General features: G+C 47.3%; 1 protein-coding gene across 2 annotated transcripts in view; it reads left to right on the plus strand.

Moving 5' to 3' along the window:
• LUZP1 (leucine zipper protein 1) overlaps nucleotides 1-18519 on the plus strand; it is a 29176-nt gene that overhangs the window by 9545 nt on the left and 1112 nt on the right. For both annotated transcript variants that reach the window (XM_038160663.1, XM_038160664.1), the window contains exons 2-3: nucleotides 11818-15087; nucleotides 18108-18272. In XM_038160663.1, coding sequence (XP_038016591.1) covers nucleotides 11926-15087; nucleotides 18108-18272 — 3327 coding nt within the window. In that variant the 5' untranslated portion in view covers nucleotides 11818-11925. The remainder of the gene's footprint in view (nucleotides 1-11817; nucleotides 15088-18107; nucleotides 18273-18519) is intronic.

Consider the following 18519-nt stretch of genomic DNA (forward strand, 5'->3'; position numbering starts at 1 on the left):
AGCAGAGTGGGTGGTGCGGGGTGTGTGGCTGGTCTCTGCCTGCTAGGGCAATGAGGTGTCCTCACCTTTATGTCCTGCTTGCCCTAGTTCTGGCACAATGCTGTATGTCCGTGTGTGAAATGCCTGTTGTCATTTTGAGAGGCTCAGCCTGCAAGTGAATGTATTCCATCCATAAATTCATCAAGGCTTTCAAGTGGGCAGTTTTCAGTGGCAGAGCTGCCCAGTGTCATAACACCATCTTGGCAGCTTGTCTTGGAGTCTCCCTATTGTCCATGGAGTGTTAATTTAGAGGTTAAAGTCCCCACAGCTACAAGCATGCTCTCACAAACGCAACACGTTCCTGTTTGTAAATGTTATTTTATTTACTTTTTTGTTACCTGAGGGTATTTTCAGCAATAAATTGAACACAAAGACAACTGTTAGGATCTTCCAATCCATCCAGCTGTCCTCATTGAGTAAATAATATTTAAGAGTGATTTATAAGACATTTTAAAGTTCCTGAATACTTCCTTTCATTTGACTTCACACTTGCCAGTGAAAGAAAACGCTGCAGGTTGGGAGTTCAGAGAGGAAAAAAATGCTGGTTGTTATAAGGGAGTCCAGGATCACAGCTAGTATTTGTGGTACAGCAAATACTAATACAGCAAATACTAACAGGGGACAGAGTTACCAACTGTTTGTATTGGGCGGCCTTGGAGGATGTAGAGATTACTCACGGTGTGTTGGTTAGCCAGCCAGCCTTCATTTACCTGCACAAGTGGTTGTGAGACGCTGTGCCCGTGGTCCACCCAGTTCACATGACCGGGGAGAAATCAGCCAGGCTTTGGCTGCCCTGCCTGTGAGTCAGTGCCTGCAGTGCGTGGGTACCTGGCTGATGGAAGGGCGTCCTGCTGCAGCATCGTGCCCTGTCTTGCCTGCCTGCTCGCTGTCCTGGGCGCTGCTGGGTTCAGCTGCTGCTCCTGCAGGGCGACCAAGTGGCTCTGGAAGAGACCCTGAGCTGGTGTTGGCACCTTGGTTTGGTAACAGCACCCGCTGTCTTGCTTCAGAGCGTGTGGATTTCATGAATTGCAGCCGAAAGGTTTGCCCCAAGCTGCAAGTGATGCTGCTGCTGTAACCCAAGCTGGCCAGCCTTTATGTCAGAGGCATTTCTAATGGCAGACAGGTTCCTCCTGGACTTTTCATGACAGCAGTGTTAACCCTGCTGTTCCCCACACACTGAACTGAGGTGTGCTGCTAGTCTCTCCCACATCTCTAACAAATGTTTGTCCAAAAGCTGCAGAGTGGCACGGCTGCAGTAGCTCCAGCACATGCCTGAGCTGCTGCAGTGCTGCCCCTGCCAGCGTGCCCGCGTGCCAGGCACTGCAGCTCCCCTAACACACAGCCCTCTCACTGGCAGTTTACAATTCAAGTCTAAACCCTGCTTTGCTCCAAGAGCAGCAGCAGTGGCACCTGTAACCTCAATCACGTTCCCTGGCATCCTCAGGGGCCCTTCCACGAGTCTGAATTGCTACTAATTGCAGACTTTGTTCAGCCTTTGCATTTTGGCTGCAAGCACAGGGCAGGCCAGGCTGCTGAGCATGCCTGCAGAAGTGCTGCTGTCCATCTGTCCCAGAGCAGGGTCCTGAAAACCTGCCAGCAATTTAATCTTCTGCATCTGCACTAAGCAGGGCAAGTTGTGGATTTGCATGGGGAGGCTGTGTCAGGTGTTAGCCAGGCCAGGGCAAGCTTCTCACAGCCAAATCAAGGGGAACGTGCCCTGAAGAGGGATGCCCCCCTCAAGAGCAGCTCTGCAGAGACTTGGGGTAAAACTTCTACTGATTTGGGAGATTTCTGATGATCATATTTCTTTCTAGCTGTAGGGCTGTTCTGTTCAATGGGTGGATAGCAATGCTAATGATTTATAAAGTTGACCTACAAGACAGAAGGTAAAACTGGGCTTATGCTTGAATATTGAATTTTATCAGAGTCATTAGTCTTAGATGTCTGCTTAGAATTTTTGAGTTACAGGGCTGTTAGTAGAGATTAATGGAAAACTAAAATTTAGACACTTACTGAAATATGAATGATCATTTTTATTTCAGGTCACATTTTATTTCCTTATGCTGCCATGCCATCAGCCTGAGGGTTTGTGCAGTGCCTGCTGGACCTGCTTAGAACAAAATCCTGTGTGCATAGAGCGGGAGGAAGTGCAGGGCAAGGTGTGCAGAGAGGACAGGGCACCTTTCCTGAAACAGAGCTAAAGCTGTTCCCAAAAGATCTTCCCTGCTCGTACTAAGGAGTGGAGACAATCCTGATCACACCAGTGCTGCCTTATGTTTGTGGGACAGTTCTTGGCATGGCTTGGCCTGGATCTTCCCAGACAAGGTCTGTCATGTTTGCAGGCAAAGCAGGTTTAAGAGGACAGGGGTTGTTCCATGCCAGTTGGCCTTGGCACAGAGGACAGACCTAAGCCAGGCTCATGTACTGGTACAGGTGTACCCTAATGCTCTTCTTGCTTACTGGTGACAGTGCAGTCTCCAAGAGGGCATTCATCCACCTGGCCTTACAAACTGGGATCAGCTGGGTCATTATCTGACAGTGCTGCAGACTTTTTTTGTCTGTGGGGAATGCCTGAATATTTTTTTATTGAATGCACAGCTCTAGCAGACTACATTTTGGGAACACAGGTACCACACACAGGCTGGTTGCCTGCCTGTCCTTTCATTTTTGTCCAAGGCAGAAAATGGATGGACTGGGAGCTGAGGCAGTCCAGGAGAGGCAGTAGCTGTGGCAGCTCCCCAGGCTGTACCTGTGGCATCTGTAAGAGAGCTGAAAAGCTTTCATTTTAGCACTTACAAACTTAATTGAGTGAATTCTTCCAGGGAGAAAGTCACAAGAGTAGCCAGTTGTCTGTGCTACAGAGTTTATGAGCTTGTTTTTTTGGGAGGACCTTTGGTTAATCCCAGTTTTCTGCAGGGTTTGTAGGGAATCTACATGGAAACCTCTGAGTGCCTGAGCCAATCTTTTAGCCAGAAAAACTCACAGCAATCAAAGGAGTGTTCCTGCAAAGCTGACTCAGATGTCCTTCTACTCTGTTAGGAGAATGGAATGTGCCCTGTATCAGACAGGATGCAGAGAAACACACAATACTCCATAATTTTCATGCCAACAGGGGTCTGTTTGTAGCCGTGTGGCTCTTGGGTATAGTGTTAGGAAGACTGTGAAGGTTGGAGCTGCCTATGCCTAATCAGCAAAATGATTCAAAGATGGTTATGAATACTTGAAGTTAATCTTATTAAGTGTATTGTACCAGGCAGGCCTTTCCCAGCTCTGTAGATGCTGCTGGATGAAAAATGGTGTGTGCTTTTGGGTGTGTAGCCAGTTTGCAGTGTGGCACTTGTCAGATGTGCAGTGTTAGTCCTGTTTCACCTGGACAAACATTTGTGACAGGACAATAAAGGAGCTCAAGAAGATAATAAGAGCTCTAGTGGATGAGAACAATGGCTGGAAATGGACACCTGGGAAGGAGGGAGAGTGACAGGGGAAGTGTGCAACCATGCAGATCAAAGGATTCTTCCGACCTGCAAATTTTGTCTCAAGAGGCCTTGCTGAACTAGGAGTGGGTCCCTGTAGCAATGACCTTGAGGGATTTTTCTTCCATGAATGTATCTAATTGCTGCTTTATGAACCCATGAGGACTTCTAGCTTCCATACCATCGTGCAGCAAGAAGTTCCCTAGTGTACCACTGCATACAAGCAGAAGTAGGGCACTGAACAGAGTGAGCCCAACCAAGACAAGCAGAAGGTGGCAGGATGGGACAAGGGAGTGAAAACACCAGCAGGAACTGAGATTGATGGTCCTGGCCCAGCCTTCAGCACAAGCTTTTCAGAAGAGGGTGGAGGGTAGCATTGTGCTTGAAAGGTAAAATTTATGGTGGCCAGATGAAGAGGGTAGAAGAGCAAGTGACAGTGTGGAAGAGAAGTCTGAGAAGAGCTTTTACTCTATGCTAAATATCTGGGAATAATGGAAGTTTGAGAAGCATGAAAGATGCAGTGATGCAGGGGAGAAGAGAAGGAACAGAGGAGAAGGCCCTGTAGGTCCAGCTGAGGTGCCTGTCTCCTCAGCATCCTAGCTGTACCATTAGCCCAAACAGCTGTTGGGAAAGAACATGAAAATAATGAATATGTGTTTCCCTATTGTCTGCTTCCAGGGATGTCCTGAGTCACAGAACTTTGGGTTCTTCACATTCAATAATCTTTGACATACCATTTCATTCATTTTTTTCTAATAATTTTCTGGGTCTTGCTTGCTCTGAATCTCCCCTGAATCTTTTCAGTTAGTCTGGGCCTTTCAGCGAGCCCATGGGTGGCTCAGCTACCTTCATGCTAGCACATATTTCAGAGCTGAAATGCTGGTGAGAGCCATGGTCCCTGAAGTCCTTTCAAAGCTGAGTTGATGGAGATGGGAGGGAGGGATGGAGGGTGAAGGAGGTGGGAGACTTCTGTGTCCAGTAATTATTACAAAAGCACCACTGAGCTGGGGCTGCTTTTCCCATGCCATCTGCAGGATGCTGCCAAGTTTGTGACTCGCTGAAGAGATGCCTGCATAGTGTTTGTGAAATCAAATGTGACAGTAAAATCTGCTTCTGAGGACAGTACAAGTGGCAGCATGGGAAGAAATAAAACATCTTTCTCAGCTTTGATTCCAGTGCAGGATGGCACATAGGAATAGCATGCTGAGGGGCTTTTCAGTGTCAATCCAGTTCTGATCCAGAGCTCCAGAGCATGGGTAACATCTTTCTTGCCTTGGAGCTCCCAGGACAAGGATGCCACTAGCAGCCCTCTCTTTGGCACTTGTGCAAGGTCAACACTGTTCTGTATTGCTGAAAGGAAGATGCTGCAGCTGGTCAGCAAATACTCAGACCTGCTTTCAGTGAGCCCTTCCAGTGTGAATCAAGCAGTGATTTCAAGGGGGAGCTGGAGGAAAGTGGCTTTGAGAAGAAAGCAAAATCTCTGCTGTGCATGGTAAAGCACAGCTGCTCAAACCTCAGTGCTACTCAAAGCATCTGCTGTGAGCAGCCCTGGGTGGCTTTATGCTCTGCTGCCTTTGTTTGGCCCTGCCAGCTCCATATAGGGAAATTTATTTTCTGTTGCAAGGAGAAGAGCAATGCTGAGGAGTTCACTGCGTGATTAGAGTGTTGACGTAGGGTCAGTGTGAGTCAGTGATGTGCCAGATCCTCTCTGGCATCTGCAGAGCCTGCTGCAGTGTCTCACATTGCTGTGGATGCTCTTTGGTGTCATAATTTGAGTTTCCTTGAAGATTGTGGTCGCTGTGGTTATTTTTTGACTGCTGTCTCATCATTTCACATCTCTAGTCTCATATTGTATTAGTCAATCCACTTCCAGATTCCTGAGCTTTTTTCTGAGTTTTAGAATTTCCTCTCCCACTAGATGCAACAATTTCTGAGACAATTCATCCCTCAAAATATGTGCATCCCCAAAAGTCACTTTGTGTTCAGTGGGGCCAGGGAGCCCCTGTCCCCTTCCCGTGTAAGCAAATACATCATCTGCCTCCTCAGCTGTCCCAGGCTGTTAGATGCCTGCAGGTGGCATGCAGGGTTGATGTCACACAGGAGACTTTGGCTCTTGTTCAGTCCGTCTTGTTTTGTACCCTTTTTCTTTTCTTGAGTGCTTTTCTCCTGTTCTCATGACTATGTGTCATTGTGTCAAGTCAAGAACCAGATGCTGCAAAGAATTTGCAAAAGGCAAAATCCTATTAAGAAAAGCCTTCCTTCCTTCTCTTTTTAACTGATTGAAGGCTCTGGCCACAGTATTGCCATTTGCTGCAATTTGTGACACCTATGTCCTTTCCTATATAGATGGTAGAGAAATTTTACTTTACAAATGGAGAATGACATGCTGGACTCCTCCCAGCCCATTTCACCCTGGGGCAGGGAAGAGAAGTCCCAGTGATGCTCTCACCACGTTGAGCTGTGATACAAGATGATTCATCAGCAGCATTACTGTATGTGAGCATGACATGTTCACACTCCCTTCCATACGTGTGCAACACCTGAAACCTTTTAATTAAAAGGTGTATGTGCACGTGGGGCAGAATCCAACCAACACATCTAACCTACACCTCGGGTGGAAAAATGTGCATTAGAACAGGAGGATAGTTTCATCAGCTTCTCCCTGACCTGCTTGGCCATTGGGGGCTGCTCAGAGGAACTCCCTTGCTACCCCAGGTTTTGCTGATGTGCATCCACAGAGCTGTCCTAGTGCCTGAAGTGACTCTCAGCCACCTAATGGAATTTGAGTTCATAGTCTGGAGATAGTGCCTAAGGCTCCCTTTCCCCAGATGTGTTCAAACACTCCTAGCATTGTGTTCAATGCAAAAATACAGTTTGCAGGCATATTCCGAGTAATAGTTTAGCAGCAAATAGAACAGGGGGGATCTAAGTGTACCCCAGCATTTAGGGAAGCGGAGGGAGTAGTACCAGATACATGCTGCACCCTGCTCTGCTCCTCACCTTAATCTGGGCCACCTGTCAGCTGAGGAATGCAAACCTCAGCCTGTGTGGTTTCACAACACAGAGGATCCCAAGGACTCAAACTCCAGTGAGGCAGATTGCTTTTCTGTTCTCTGATTACAGCTGTGCTTGCATCTATTGATTTTCTATTGCCTTTGATGAGTGCTGCTCTCCAGAGTCTATGAGAAACCCTGGCAACTTCAAGAGCAAACAAATAAATTAGTAAAAAGAGATTGTAGACTAAGCCATTAATAATTCTCATTTATCTGTAGGATTGGGCAAAGCCAAATGTGTCATATCTGCTGTGGTGATGAGTGCTGTGACACACCAGCAGTGCCATCACTGGGAGCTCAGGCTCACCCAACCACAGTGAGGGATCTTGCATTATCAGTGTAAAAGTGCAAGCAAAAAGATTTAAAAACCCTAAAGATTAAATGCAAAATGTGCTTGTGAGAGATGTCAGTGTCTCCTAGTACTCCACAGACATGTGTGGCAGCTGGCTGCATTTCTGTCTTGGCATAACAGAGGGCACAGTAGGAGTCTGTTCCAACACTTTCCCACATGAGTGATTTGGGGACATGCTGAAATCAAGAGCAGTGGGTGCCTGTGGGACTCATCCCAACAACCAAATCAGAGCAAGGAACATGAGGTGTAGGGTGAGATGCTTCTGTGCATCTGGAGAGGAACAGCATTGCAGGCCTAAGGAACTCAGGCAGACATGATGTGAGTAGGTCTCAGGGAGCAGTCATTTAATTGCTGTTCCTGAAATAGGTGATTCTTATCTCCCAATTCATCAAGTGTTCAGCTAACACAAATGTTTCTAGCTGGAGGTTTTTCCCTCTGTTCACAGCTGTGAACTGACTGTATGTGTTTTGTGCAGGCAAGATGGAGTTATTCCAGGGGAAGTTAAATCCAATGATTCTGCTAAAGAAACATTTTCATAAAATTGTAGATAATGAGCAAAAGTGAGTGTGCAGAAAAAAATTAAATTTAAGAACATGAAGGGTAGTTGAGAGTTATGACTCTAGTAAATGTCTTGAACACTGAATTTTCACAGCTGTTTAACAGGATGGTGTAGCCATGGCATAGCCAAAACCATGCAGAGTCAGAAGAGCCCTCAAAGGCAATCTGTCTTAAACAGCAGGAGCAGGCAATTGATAATAATAAATATGAGTGTAGCTAGGAGATAGGCACTTGTTGAGGAAGATCAGAAAACCCAATGATAAATCTCTGGGGGAAAGCAGAATCACAGAATCAGAATGAGTCATTTACCTAGTGAATCCTAGTAATTTCACTGCACTGTTTGGTATTACTGCTTTGAATTGGTTAAAATCTGTGAAGTTAGGGTTTGACTCCATGTCCTCTAATAAAGAACCTTTTAGATCAGACAAAATCTTTTTTCCCCTGTAGGTAGTTACTGGCCACATATTTTGCCTTGATATTTTATTTGAGTAACAGGTAGTTGGAGACTCCCCAGGCTTCCTATGTGTCTCATTTGAAGAATGTTCTTTCCAGAACTCAAATCCAAAGGGATGCTATTGTGCCTCTTGGCTTAATGCAGGACTGCCCTTGTTGTTGAGGTGAAATCAGGTCTTAAAGTTTTAAAAAGAAGCACACCTGACTGCTTTTCTGAGCTTCTCCAAAGCTTTCCTCAACTTTCAGTTCATGTTCTTGATGCATGGCCCTGGAGAGAGAGTGGCATCATTGCTGGGGGAGACAGCTGCCATCCAGATACCTGTGGCCGAGCCCATGGCTGGGCTCCCTTTGTAGTCAGTGGGGGAAGAGTTCTCCTCCTGTGGAAAGTCCTGTTTCCCTGGCAAGGTCAGGTAAAGACAGCTGAGCATGTTTTTCTCTTTGAATCTAGAAGACTCTAGAGCTAAGCAAAGTGAGATGCATCAGTCTTGGGTGTGTAAATACACAGTCCAGTACCAGATACAAAAGAATGTCATGCCTGTTGTTGTACTTCTGTTCAGTATTTCCTCTGGTACAGCCAAGAGGAGCAGTCCCTGAGCTGCAGGAGACATCATCTGCTCCTGTGACTACTGAGCCTTTTCAGTATGTCCAGGAATATGGCCTGCCAGAGTCTTTAATCTGATTTTATTGCTGGCTCAGATGGCTGTGTTAAACTGAACTCCCCCTACTACATTTGCTACTGCCATGGTTTACTTGCTGTTTATGAAAGTTATCATCCTCTTTTCTTCCTGTGGTGTTTTTGTTTTGGTTTGGGTTTTTGTTTGTTTAGTTTTGGGTGGGGTTTTTTGTTGTTGTTTGTGGGTTTTTTGTTTGTGTCTGTGTTTTCAATGACTTGGGGTGGTTTTTTATTTGTTTGTTTTGTTTTGGGGGCTTTGTTTTGGTTTTTTGTTGGTTTGGGTATTTGATGGGTTTTTTTCCCAAAAATTATAAGACAGATGTAGGCTGAGAACTGCTCACTTTTCCAAAAGAGAGAAAAACATGAAGTCCATACATCCATATCACACTGTTCAGTACATTTACAAGCTTTATCAGATTTATTTAGCTGCTCCTGTTTAAATATCCACCAACAATATTAATTAGCATTAATAATAGTCCCAGTGTTTGACTCCTGTACCATTTGTTCTGATACTTAGGTGTCATTGACAGACTGGAGAAGGGCAGTCACAAACAGCCAGAGCAGTTTAGGCTGGAAGTCCCCTTGAGTTCTCTGGTCCAAGCTCTAACTCAAATCCTGACTTCAGAGCAGTCACTACCTAAGATAATATTTTATATTGGCCAATTCCCCTCAATCTTATAAATGTGCACTTTTGTTGTAGTACTGATTTGGTCTGGTTCTGTCTCCAAGCACTGAGGTTACTTCTGGCTATGCCAGAACATTAAAGAGCCTCCAGCCAGGAGACTTGTAGATCCTTTTGTTTGTAGATCTTATTGTTTGTAGAAGATGTTGCTTTACCTCTTCTTCTCCTTACTAAACTACTTTGATTGAGCCTCTTTCCTCTCTGGCAGTAAATCATGTCAGCTGGGGAGGTTCTGGGAAGTTCCAGAGCCATCTCTGCTACAGCTCTGAATACCTCTGGGAATGTCCCACAGCCTGTGTGTACCCTGTGGCAGTGCTAGAGCAATGCCACATGCAGCAGCAGCCACCAGCCCTGTGCAGCTCTGCCCCCAGCGTGCTCTGGCTGTCTGGGGAGCAGGCTGCTCTCACTTCCAGCCAGGAGCTGCTGCTGGGTTAACCATTAACTCCCAGCTCCTGGCCCAGCAGGGACAGGCTTTTGTTTTCAGAGCACTGCGAGTCTGCTCGCTGTGGCCTTTCCTGTGCTGGTCCAGTGACATTTCTGGAGGGGTTCTGCTGGGGTCTGAATGGCCTTTCCTGCCTGCAGGCAGCTGCAGTGGCCTTGACAGTGTGGGGACAGCATGGGGGAAGGTGGTCCAGGAGCTGGACATGTCTATGGTGGTAAGTGAGGGGACAGGCCTGTGGCCAAGGCTGGGTGCACTGCTGTGCTCAGGACACCAAGGTTCCTCTCCTGGTACTGTTTGCACTGCTCCTTCAGGGGCTGGAAGAGCCTGAGCCCAACCACGTGGGATGGTGATTCCCCCACAAATCCCCCAGTGGTCCTTCAGGAGATGGGTCCCACAGGGTGCCCAGTGTGCACCAGGAGGGTCCCCATGGTGGGTGCAGCCTGGGCCTCCCTGCCTGCCTGGAAATGGATCACCTCAGCCCAAGGGTGTGTGTCAGGGTGCTGCTGCCTCCCTTACTGGCACTGCCTCCTCCCCACATCCTGCTCATCCCTTCTTGACGCTATGCAATAGGAAACTCCTGCGTGTTTCCTCTCCAGAGAGGTCCACGAAAACTCTGGAGGTCAAGTCCTGTTCCAAGACAGACTGCCTGAGCAAGGGTGCAGAGCAAAGAGCTGCAGTCATCCTACCTCTGCTCAGGTTTGCAGTAGCCCTCACGTGCTTTGGGCCGTGCCTCAGGCCCAGGACAGGACAGTGCTAATGCTGAGTGCCAGAGGGGGACTTCACATCTTCCCAGGGGCTGGGCTGGTCTGCCCGGGAGCCCCTTGCTGCTCCTCCCTCAAAGCACAGAGGGGTTGTTTAAAAAACACTTGCCAGCTCTGAGCTGACTGGGAAGAGTTCACATTGAGTGTGTCAGAGTGCTGCTGTGTTCTAATTGCTGCTCATGCTCAGCAGCAGCAAGGAGAGGCATAAGCAACTGCTCTTCTCCTGGATGGGTGAGTGGGTGGCAGCCGAGGGCAACAACAGCTTTGGAAATGGGAGGGAGAAACTTGAAACTCCACTGGTAGAGTGTCCTTCAGATGTGACTTCAGCCCAGGTGAAGATTTCTGCTGAGCAGCCTGAGATGCTGTAGAAATACTGGCAGTGTCAAATGGCAGCAGCTCCCAGTCCCATCCATCTGCCAGCTAGCATGGGGGGCTTGCCCCATCCTCAGTGGTTGCCATATGGCTGGGGTTTGCCTTTTTCTGATTCTGTTTATGGTTCCTGAATCTTCAGCACTAAGGCGTCTTGAGGAGAGAGATGCAGTGCTGGAAAGAGAGGTGTCTGCTGCACGGGTGTGTCTGTGTACAGGGACCTGAATCCTGCATGAGTGTGACCCTCTCCAGCCTGGGCCTGAAGGATCCCGTGGGTTTCGGGCTGTAAATCCCCCCGGCTAGCTTGGGATTTAGGCCCGCACGGATCCTACATGGACGAAGTAAAGGACGAGAAGCGCTCTTTCTCCACGTGGTTCTGATGTCCTGTTTATTAGCTGGAAGGGGACATCTGGATCGGAGACCGTCCAGGTGCAAAAAGAGGAAGAGCTCCAAACCCAAGGGACATTTATACCCGCGGAATGGGAGGCGGGGACGGAAGGGTGCAGCCAAGGGGACACCAGTGAGGAGGGGCTACAGGGGACAGACCACCGTACCAAGGGAACAACCATCTGAAGGAAGGGGGGAAACATTTGTATAACACAACACCCAGTGCAGCATCCAAATAACAATCTAGTGCATCACAACATGGGCCCTCACACGAGAGCAGCTGCACTGCTGGGGAGCCCTGGGTGAGGCTCCAGTGGTGGGGCACAAACCACCCGTGCAGACCAGCAGAGGAGGACACTTGCTGCCCTTAGCTATGGGAACAGGCTGCTTTTGGAAACCCTGTATAACCAAAGTAAATGGACTGTGGCTCTTCTCTGCAGTTTCATTTCACCTAATTTAGTACTCAGAAATATGTTTAATTAAAAAATTATATAAATAAGCATTGATAGCCTAACTTAAACAGTATATTTATATTCTGAGCTCTTCTATTGATTTTGAGCATTTTTTTCTTTCAGGGTGAGATTGCCTCCACTCAAAGGAACAGTAACATACTGGAGATACACAAGGTGTATACCATTCACCCAGACTAAGAAAGGCTTTGTTCTAAAAGGAATAAAATAATCATGGCAGAATGTACAGGTTACAAGGAAACCTCAAATCGGCACCTACGTTTCAAATTGCAGAGCCTCAGTCGCCGCCTTGACGAACTGGAGGAAGCAACTAAAAATCTGCAGAAAGCAGAGGATGAACTGCTTGACCTCCAGGACAAAGTTATCCAGGCAGAAGGCAGCAACTCCAGCATGCTGGCTGACATTGAAGCCCTGAGGAAAAGAGTGCTGAAGATTGAAGGCAAGGATGAAGAAATTAGGAAGGCTGAAGAGCTTTGCAGATTAATGAAAGAAAAGCTTGAAGAGGAGGAGAGCCTCACTCGAGATCTGAAGTCAGAAATTGAACTCCTTCAGAGGAGAATGGCAGAGCTGGAAAAGCTGGAGGAGGCCTTCAGCAGGAGCAAGAATGACTGTACACAGCTGTGTCTTAGCCTCAATGAAGAAAAGAACTTGACCAAAAAGATATCTACAGAATTAGAAATACTTAGAGTGAAAGTGAAAGAACTGGAATCCTCTGAGGACAGGCTGGATAAAACTGAGCAGACCTTAACAGCTGAGCTAGAAAAGCTGAAATCCTTAGCCCTGAGCTTTATCACGGAAAGAAAACATTTTAACGAAAGAGAAAAGCAAAATGAAAAAATAATCCAGGAGCTAACACAGAAACTAGAACAAAACAATAAACTAAATAGGGCAGATCAAACTAGAAATGCATCCAACTTGCTAGAAAGGTCATCCAACAATCTCCTGGACAGAAATGATATGAGAATTGAAGATGACTTGACTTCTGCACTGCCTTCTAAAGAGACCAGGAGGAAGGGAAGTGTGGATTACCTGAAACATGTAGAAAATGAAACCCGGAATAAATCAGAAAACCAAAAGAATAAAAACCAGGAGGACAACAAAGTGAAAGATCTCACCCAAGAAATTGAGAAACTTAAAATTCAGATAAAACATTTTGAATCTTTAGAAGAAGAACTTAAAAAAATGAGAGCCAAAAATAATGATCTGCAAGACAGTTACTTGAGTGAGCAGAATAAAAACAAACTCTTAACAGGTCAGCTAGAAGAAATAAAAATGCAAATAAAGAAACAGAAAGATCTGGAGAATGGAGAAGTTGAAAATGAAGATACAAGCTTTTCTAGCAGGGGAAAGCATGACCGACCTAAGTACAGAGGTGTCATGAGTGATTTGGCAGCTGCTAAGCACAAGCCCAGGGAGCTCTCCCCACAGCAGCGCCGGGAAAGAGCCCGGAACAGAGACTTCTCTCTCAGCAACGACAGCTACAGCCACAGTGGGAAGCGGGTGCCCAGTCCAAGCTTAATGAACAGAAAAGCAGGGAAAGCTTCTGGTGCATCTGCCCTTTCAGACACTGCTGTCACAGATACAAGGAGACTGGAAGAGAAATCTTTAGTTTCCACTATTTCTTCTGGTCAGAAGGAGGGCTGCATCATGCAGAACGAGGGGAAGAGATCCAAAGAGCAGCCATCTGTGCTCAGCCGGTATCCTCCTGCTGCACAGGAGCAGAAGTCTTGGAAAGTACCTTCCAAATCTGTTGGTGATACAGGCCTGAGATCCAAGGTCGAAAAGCCATCTCAGGTGCTCCGTGGGAACTGCCAAAATGGTGCTGACACACGGGACGAAAAGTCAAGCAAAGGAGAATCAACGGGTTCTTCGTCTGAGAAGCTGAAGACAAGTCAGGCTGAAGTCAGTGAGTGCCTGGGGGATACACAGCTCACAAGGGGTAACCACACCTCTTCCAATGGCACAGCCTCAGCATACAGGTACCACGTGTCCTCCAGCGTGTCAGTCTCAGACTCTGCTGGCTCTAAAGTGGAAGCAGCGAGCACTTTTGCTGCATCACACAGACAGCCCTCAGAGGGGAGGGCTAGAAGGGCAGGAATCTCCCAGGAAAGAGAAGCTGCAGACACATCGCTTGAAAGTGTGAAGCTTTCGACGCTGACAAAGCGTTCCCATCACTCCAGGAGTCAGGAAGACATTCTGCAGATTCTCACAGGTCTTGATAAAGAAGGCACAGAGCAGTCTTCAAGTTCAGCAACAGATCATGTAAATATGGGTTTAAAAACTGACTCCAAAACCATCCAGAGTAACCAGGAAAAACTTAATTCAGATGAAGAATCAGGGAGAGGCAAAAAACCAACCGCTCAGTCAGATTTTGAGACAAGAAAGAAAGTCAGTTCCAAGCAGTTCTCCAATTCTAGGGGAGTTTTTAGAGCATCACTTTTTGAAAATGACAAAAAAACTGTGAATGATGAAGACTCCACCAAGTGCATAAAACCATCAGATGCCAGCACTGGAGAGCTGAAATCCAGAAGATCCTTCAGCCCTAGAGAAGCTCTGAGATCAAAAGCCATCATTAAACCTGCAATTGTTGAGAAGGATATGAAGGCAATCATGGGAGGAACTGTTTCAGAGGCAGAGTCAGAAAAACAGAAGTCCACTTTTAAAATGGTAACAAATAAAATGACAAGCAGCATCACAATCTTCCCTTCTGAGCCAACAGCTCCAAGGACCGCTGCAGATACAGCAGCAAAGGAAAGGCATGTTACCACCAGCAACATCAGAGTTGCTTCAAATGAGCCTTCACCATCAATAACAAACAATGTCCCTTCACCCTTTGAGGTGTCACTTAATAGGAGTGCTCTGAAGTCATCTGAGACAGACAGAAGTGGAGAGGCAGTGCTGAGGAGTAAAGCTGAAACAGTGGTCTCGAGAAGCAGCATTATGCTAAAGACTTCTGAACTCACGGAGAGGAGCAGTGAGACACCTTTGGAGACAATCAGCTGGAAGAGCCACGGCTCGTCAGATGCGGGTTCATCCGAAACAAAGCACGTCACTGTCAGAAGTTCCTGGAGAACCAGACAAGGCCTACATTCCCTGGAGGACTCTCAAACCAAAGTGGAGAAAAGTGCAACTTTCAGTGCCACAAACTTGTGTAGATCCTCAGCGGACCTTTTAGAGGGGGAAGGGAGTAGTTCAAAAACAGACTTCCTGGAGCAGGCATCATCAAGGACAAGTGCCACGGTTAACTCTTGGAGTGCCCCTGAGCTGGGGTCCCGAAGGACCAAAAGTAACTTGAGTGCATCTGAACTGCTGACACGCAGGAGCCATGCAAGTGACCCTGCAGCAGCTGCTGCTTGGCAGCGCACCACGCCTCCTGTAAGTATCCTGTCTTCAACACTCTTCCACTTGATGAGGTTTTCCAAGTTGCTTGTTTCTTGTAGGCTGCATGATTTGAAATTTTACAGCTTATTTCCTAAGTGCTGCCTCTCCCAGCTCCTGCTGTCTTCCTTCAGTGAATTCACAATTCACGGCGCCCACAACTTTCTCATGTGTGAATTGCCAGATTTAGCCTTCTAGAAATGAGCTCCATCTGCTTGGGTCCTGTAATGCCATATGAATAACTACATAGTAGCATCAAAGATATAGTCACAGCTTAAGTAGGACGTGGTATGCTTTTCAGAGTGACTTTATGCAGCATTTTAAATTTGGAGTAGCAATGAAAATATGATGGAAATGAGCAGATTTGAGTGGGGTTGTGCCTGAGGCAGAGTTGTAGCTCTAATGGCAGCTGTAGAGATGGATAGAGCTCTTTTTGGTAAGAGCTTCATGGTTTCCTCCCATGAAACCAGATCTGGTCTGGAAAAGCTTCCTGGGCATCCCCTGAACAGGTGGATGGTGGTTGGTAACACAAGGCTGCTCCCTCCTTGCTCTGTGTTGATATTGCACCTGAAAAAGAGCAAGAGTCACAAGGACAGTTGGGCTCTATCTCTGTTCCTGTGACTGGTACCAGTGAGGGGGGTCCCTCGAAGCAGTGACACCTCGAAGCAGCAGGCAGCTGGGCTGCTGGGACGTGCTTGCCACTGGAGCTGCAGGCTCTGGCAGATTGCAGTTGAACTCACTGGCAGCACATGCCCTCCTGGCCATTAAAGCCCACACTGGTTCATGCTGCAGCTCCTGCCTTGCTATTCCTTTAGCACTACCCTGAGCAGCTCCTGCTATTGCCAGTCTGCAGGAGGAAGCAAGCTGGATAATCTGACAGGGCTGGTGGCAGAGGGGATGGGTTCATAACTGAATGACTTTGGCACTGACAAAGATGAACTGGTGGAGATAGGCAAGGAGTTCTACATTTCCAAATCTCTTCCACTTCTCTGGCTGTGAGAAGCACAGAAGAATTTTCACTTAGCTTTGCAGAGAGTTTGTTGCCTGGTGTTGGAAAGTACAGGGTGGCCTTCCAGCTACATTGGAAACTGAGAATACATTGTCTCCCTGGCCAGGGTGGGTCACAGGCAATGTGTTCTGCTTATTCATGATTCCAAGCAGAGCTGATATGATTGAAGTTGTTCTTCTGCAGAACAGCAATTTGTGGGCTTGGGAAATGAGAGATCCATTCCTAGGGTGTCCTTTATCCCAAGAGTTTCAATTCACTGTGCCCACAGCCTTGACTCTCACAACTGAAGCAATCTCTGCTTACAGCTGAGCTCACGTGGGGTTGGTTGCAGAGCCCTAAGCAGTGACACTCAAGGATTTCTTTTCAGTTTTCCTCCTGGCAGCCCACCCAGAGCTGAGTGCAGCTCTGCAGTGCATTCTGCAGGTGCTCTCCAGGTTGCTGTCAGATAAATTTGCCAGCTGTGCAGTGTACCTTCCCAGCAGCTGAGGAGTACCTGACAGAGCAGCCCGATCTCTGCCTGGTCAAGCCAAGAATATCCAGGATTATCTGAATTCCAACCTTCCTGTGTCAGGAGAGCAACCACATGGTTGGTTCACACAGAACTGAGCTCAGGATCTCTCTCTGTGTCAGACTTGGCAATAAAATCACCCTTGGCACCACATAGTCACAAACCTGACTTCTTGATCATAGATTGTGTACTGCTAGTTTGTAAATGAGGAGTATGAGGTTAACCTGAAAGACTGCAGATGCTCAACTGGACTAGATATAGCAAATTGTATGCAACTTCTAATGTTGCATATGCCCTTGGGAAAAACCCTTTGAGGGGTATCTTCAGGCCTGTGATATGCCTCTTATCACAGCAGCTTGTTTCTGCTGGGATTTGTGTTTCAGTTAAAGATGTGGCTGTTTTCTCTGGCAGAAGGCTGGGCACTGAGCTGTCCTATGAAGGTATCACTGTCACCTCTTTCCAGCTCCACTATCCACAGTCTGACACTGCCTCGAGAATCTCACGTGGGAAACGTGGGATCTGAGCTGTTTTTGCCAAAATCTATCTTCCTCTCTTCCACTGTGACCTTCCCTTTGTGTATTGCTGATGTGGGCAAATGTCTCTAGTGCAGCTACAGGAGGTGTTGACTCTTTGGAACTGCTTTGGGAGCCCCAGGGAGCAGGAGCTGCTGATGGATGAGTGGGTGCTGCAGCCTGGGGAGCAGCTCCCTCTGCTGCTGGCAGCCAGCCTTCTCCAGCTCCCTGAAGACCTGAGGCAATGCAGGACCTGGAGCAGTCACTGAGTTGGGCTCCGTGTTTCACAGAGTGGAGTCTGTATTCCTCTGGTGTGATGTTTGATGAAAATTAGTGCAATGTGCTGGAGGCAGGGAGCAGATGAGCAGCAGCAATGTCAGATGAATGCATGGTTTTCTTATGCCTCTGACATTAATATGACTGGAGCTGGGCTGTCTGCTGCATAAATTGGCAAAATTCTAAAGGTAGGCTTGTCCTCAAGGGAAGCCATCATCACTTCTCTGATGGCAGAAGTGCATCTGCTGGAAAAGTCTCCCAGGCAGTGTCCAGGGATGTGCTGCCTCTTGCCCTTTCTCTCCCCTGCTTTGGGCACTGATGTACACGGCATCTGTAGTGGCTTGACCCTGGCTGGATGCCAGGCTCTCACCACAGCCCCTCTCTATCACTCCCCTCCATATCTGGGCAGGAGAGAGAAAATAGAAGGAATCTTTCCTTGGGCCTCAGTAATTTCGTCCAAGGGATCTGTCCTGTTTTGTGACTGTGCACCCATAACTTGGGTTAAAATTACTGGATGGTTCTTGAGAAAAGATCTTTATGAAATAGCACATAAATGAGGCCGTGGCAGAGCTGGCCCAGTGGTTTAAGTCCCTCCTTACAAAAAGGACTCAAACCCACACCTTACACTGCAAACCTGGCACTAGGACCCCAGTGCTGTTCCAGATCCTCCACAGACCCTGGATCCCAACCCTTTTTATTTTTCTTTGCACAGGATGAAAGCAAGGATTTTGTGTCCAGTTCCAGAAGGAAGCAGTACGGCTCTTCTGAGTACCTCCTCCAGGCTGACACTCTGGGCAAAAGGACAGCCACCAAGGTGGAACTGCAGGACCCTGAATCCAGCTCCCCTGCACCAGCAGGGCTCCACGGAGAGGAGCAGGTATGTGAGGGGAGGTAGTTACAAGGCAAGAAGCCAATATCTGAACTGACCTCCCAGTAACCTAACATAGAGAAGTTGTCCAAAAAGTCTCCACTCTTGTAGGAGAAATCAAGTCTGAAGTTAGCACTTGCCAGGGGTGGAGTGGCTGCTGTATTTTCTCTTATAAACTTGTTTCAGCAAGCTTTATGGCTAAAAATATTCTCACATAACTAAGGGGTACTGCATTTAGTCATCCTCTGCTACATGA

This window comes from Motacilla alba, chromosome 23 (genome assembly GCF_015832195.1).
Source record: "Motacilla alba alba isolate MOTALB_02 chromosome 23, Motacilla_alba_V1.0_pri, whole genome shotgun sequence".
NCBI lineage: Eukaryota > Metazoa > Chordata > Aves > Passeriformes > Motacillidae > Motacilla > Motacilla alba.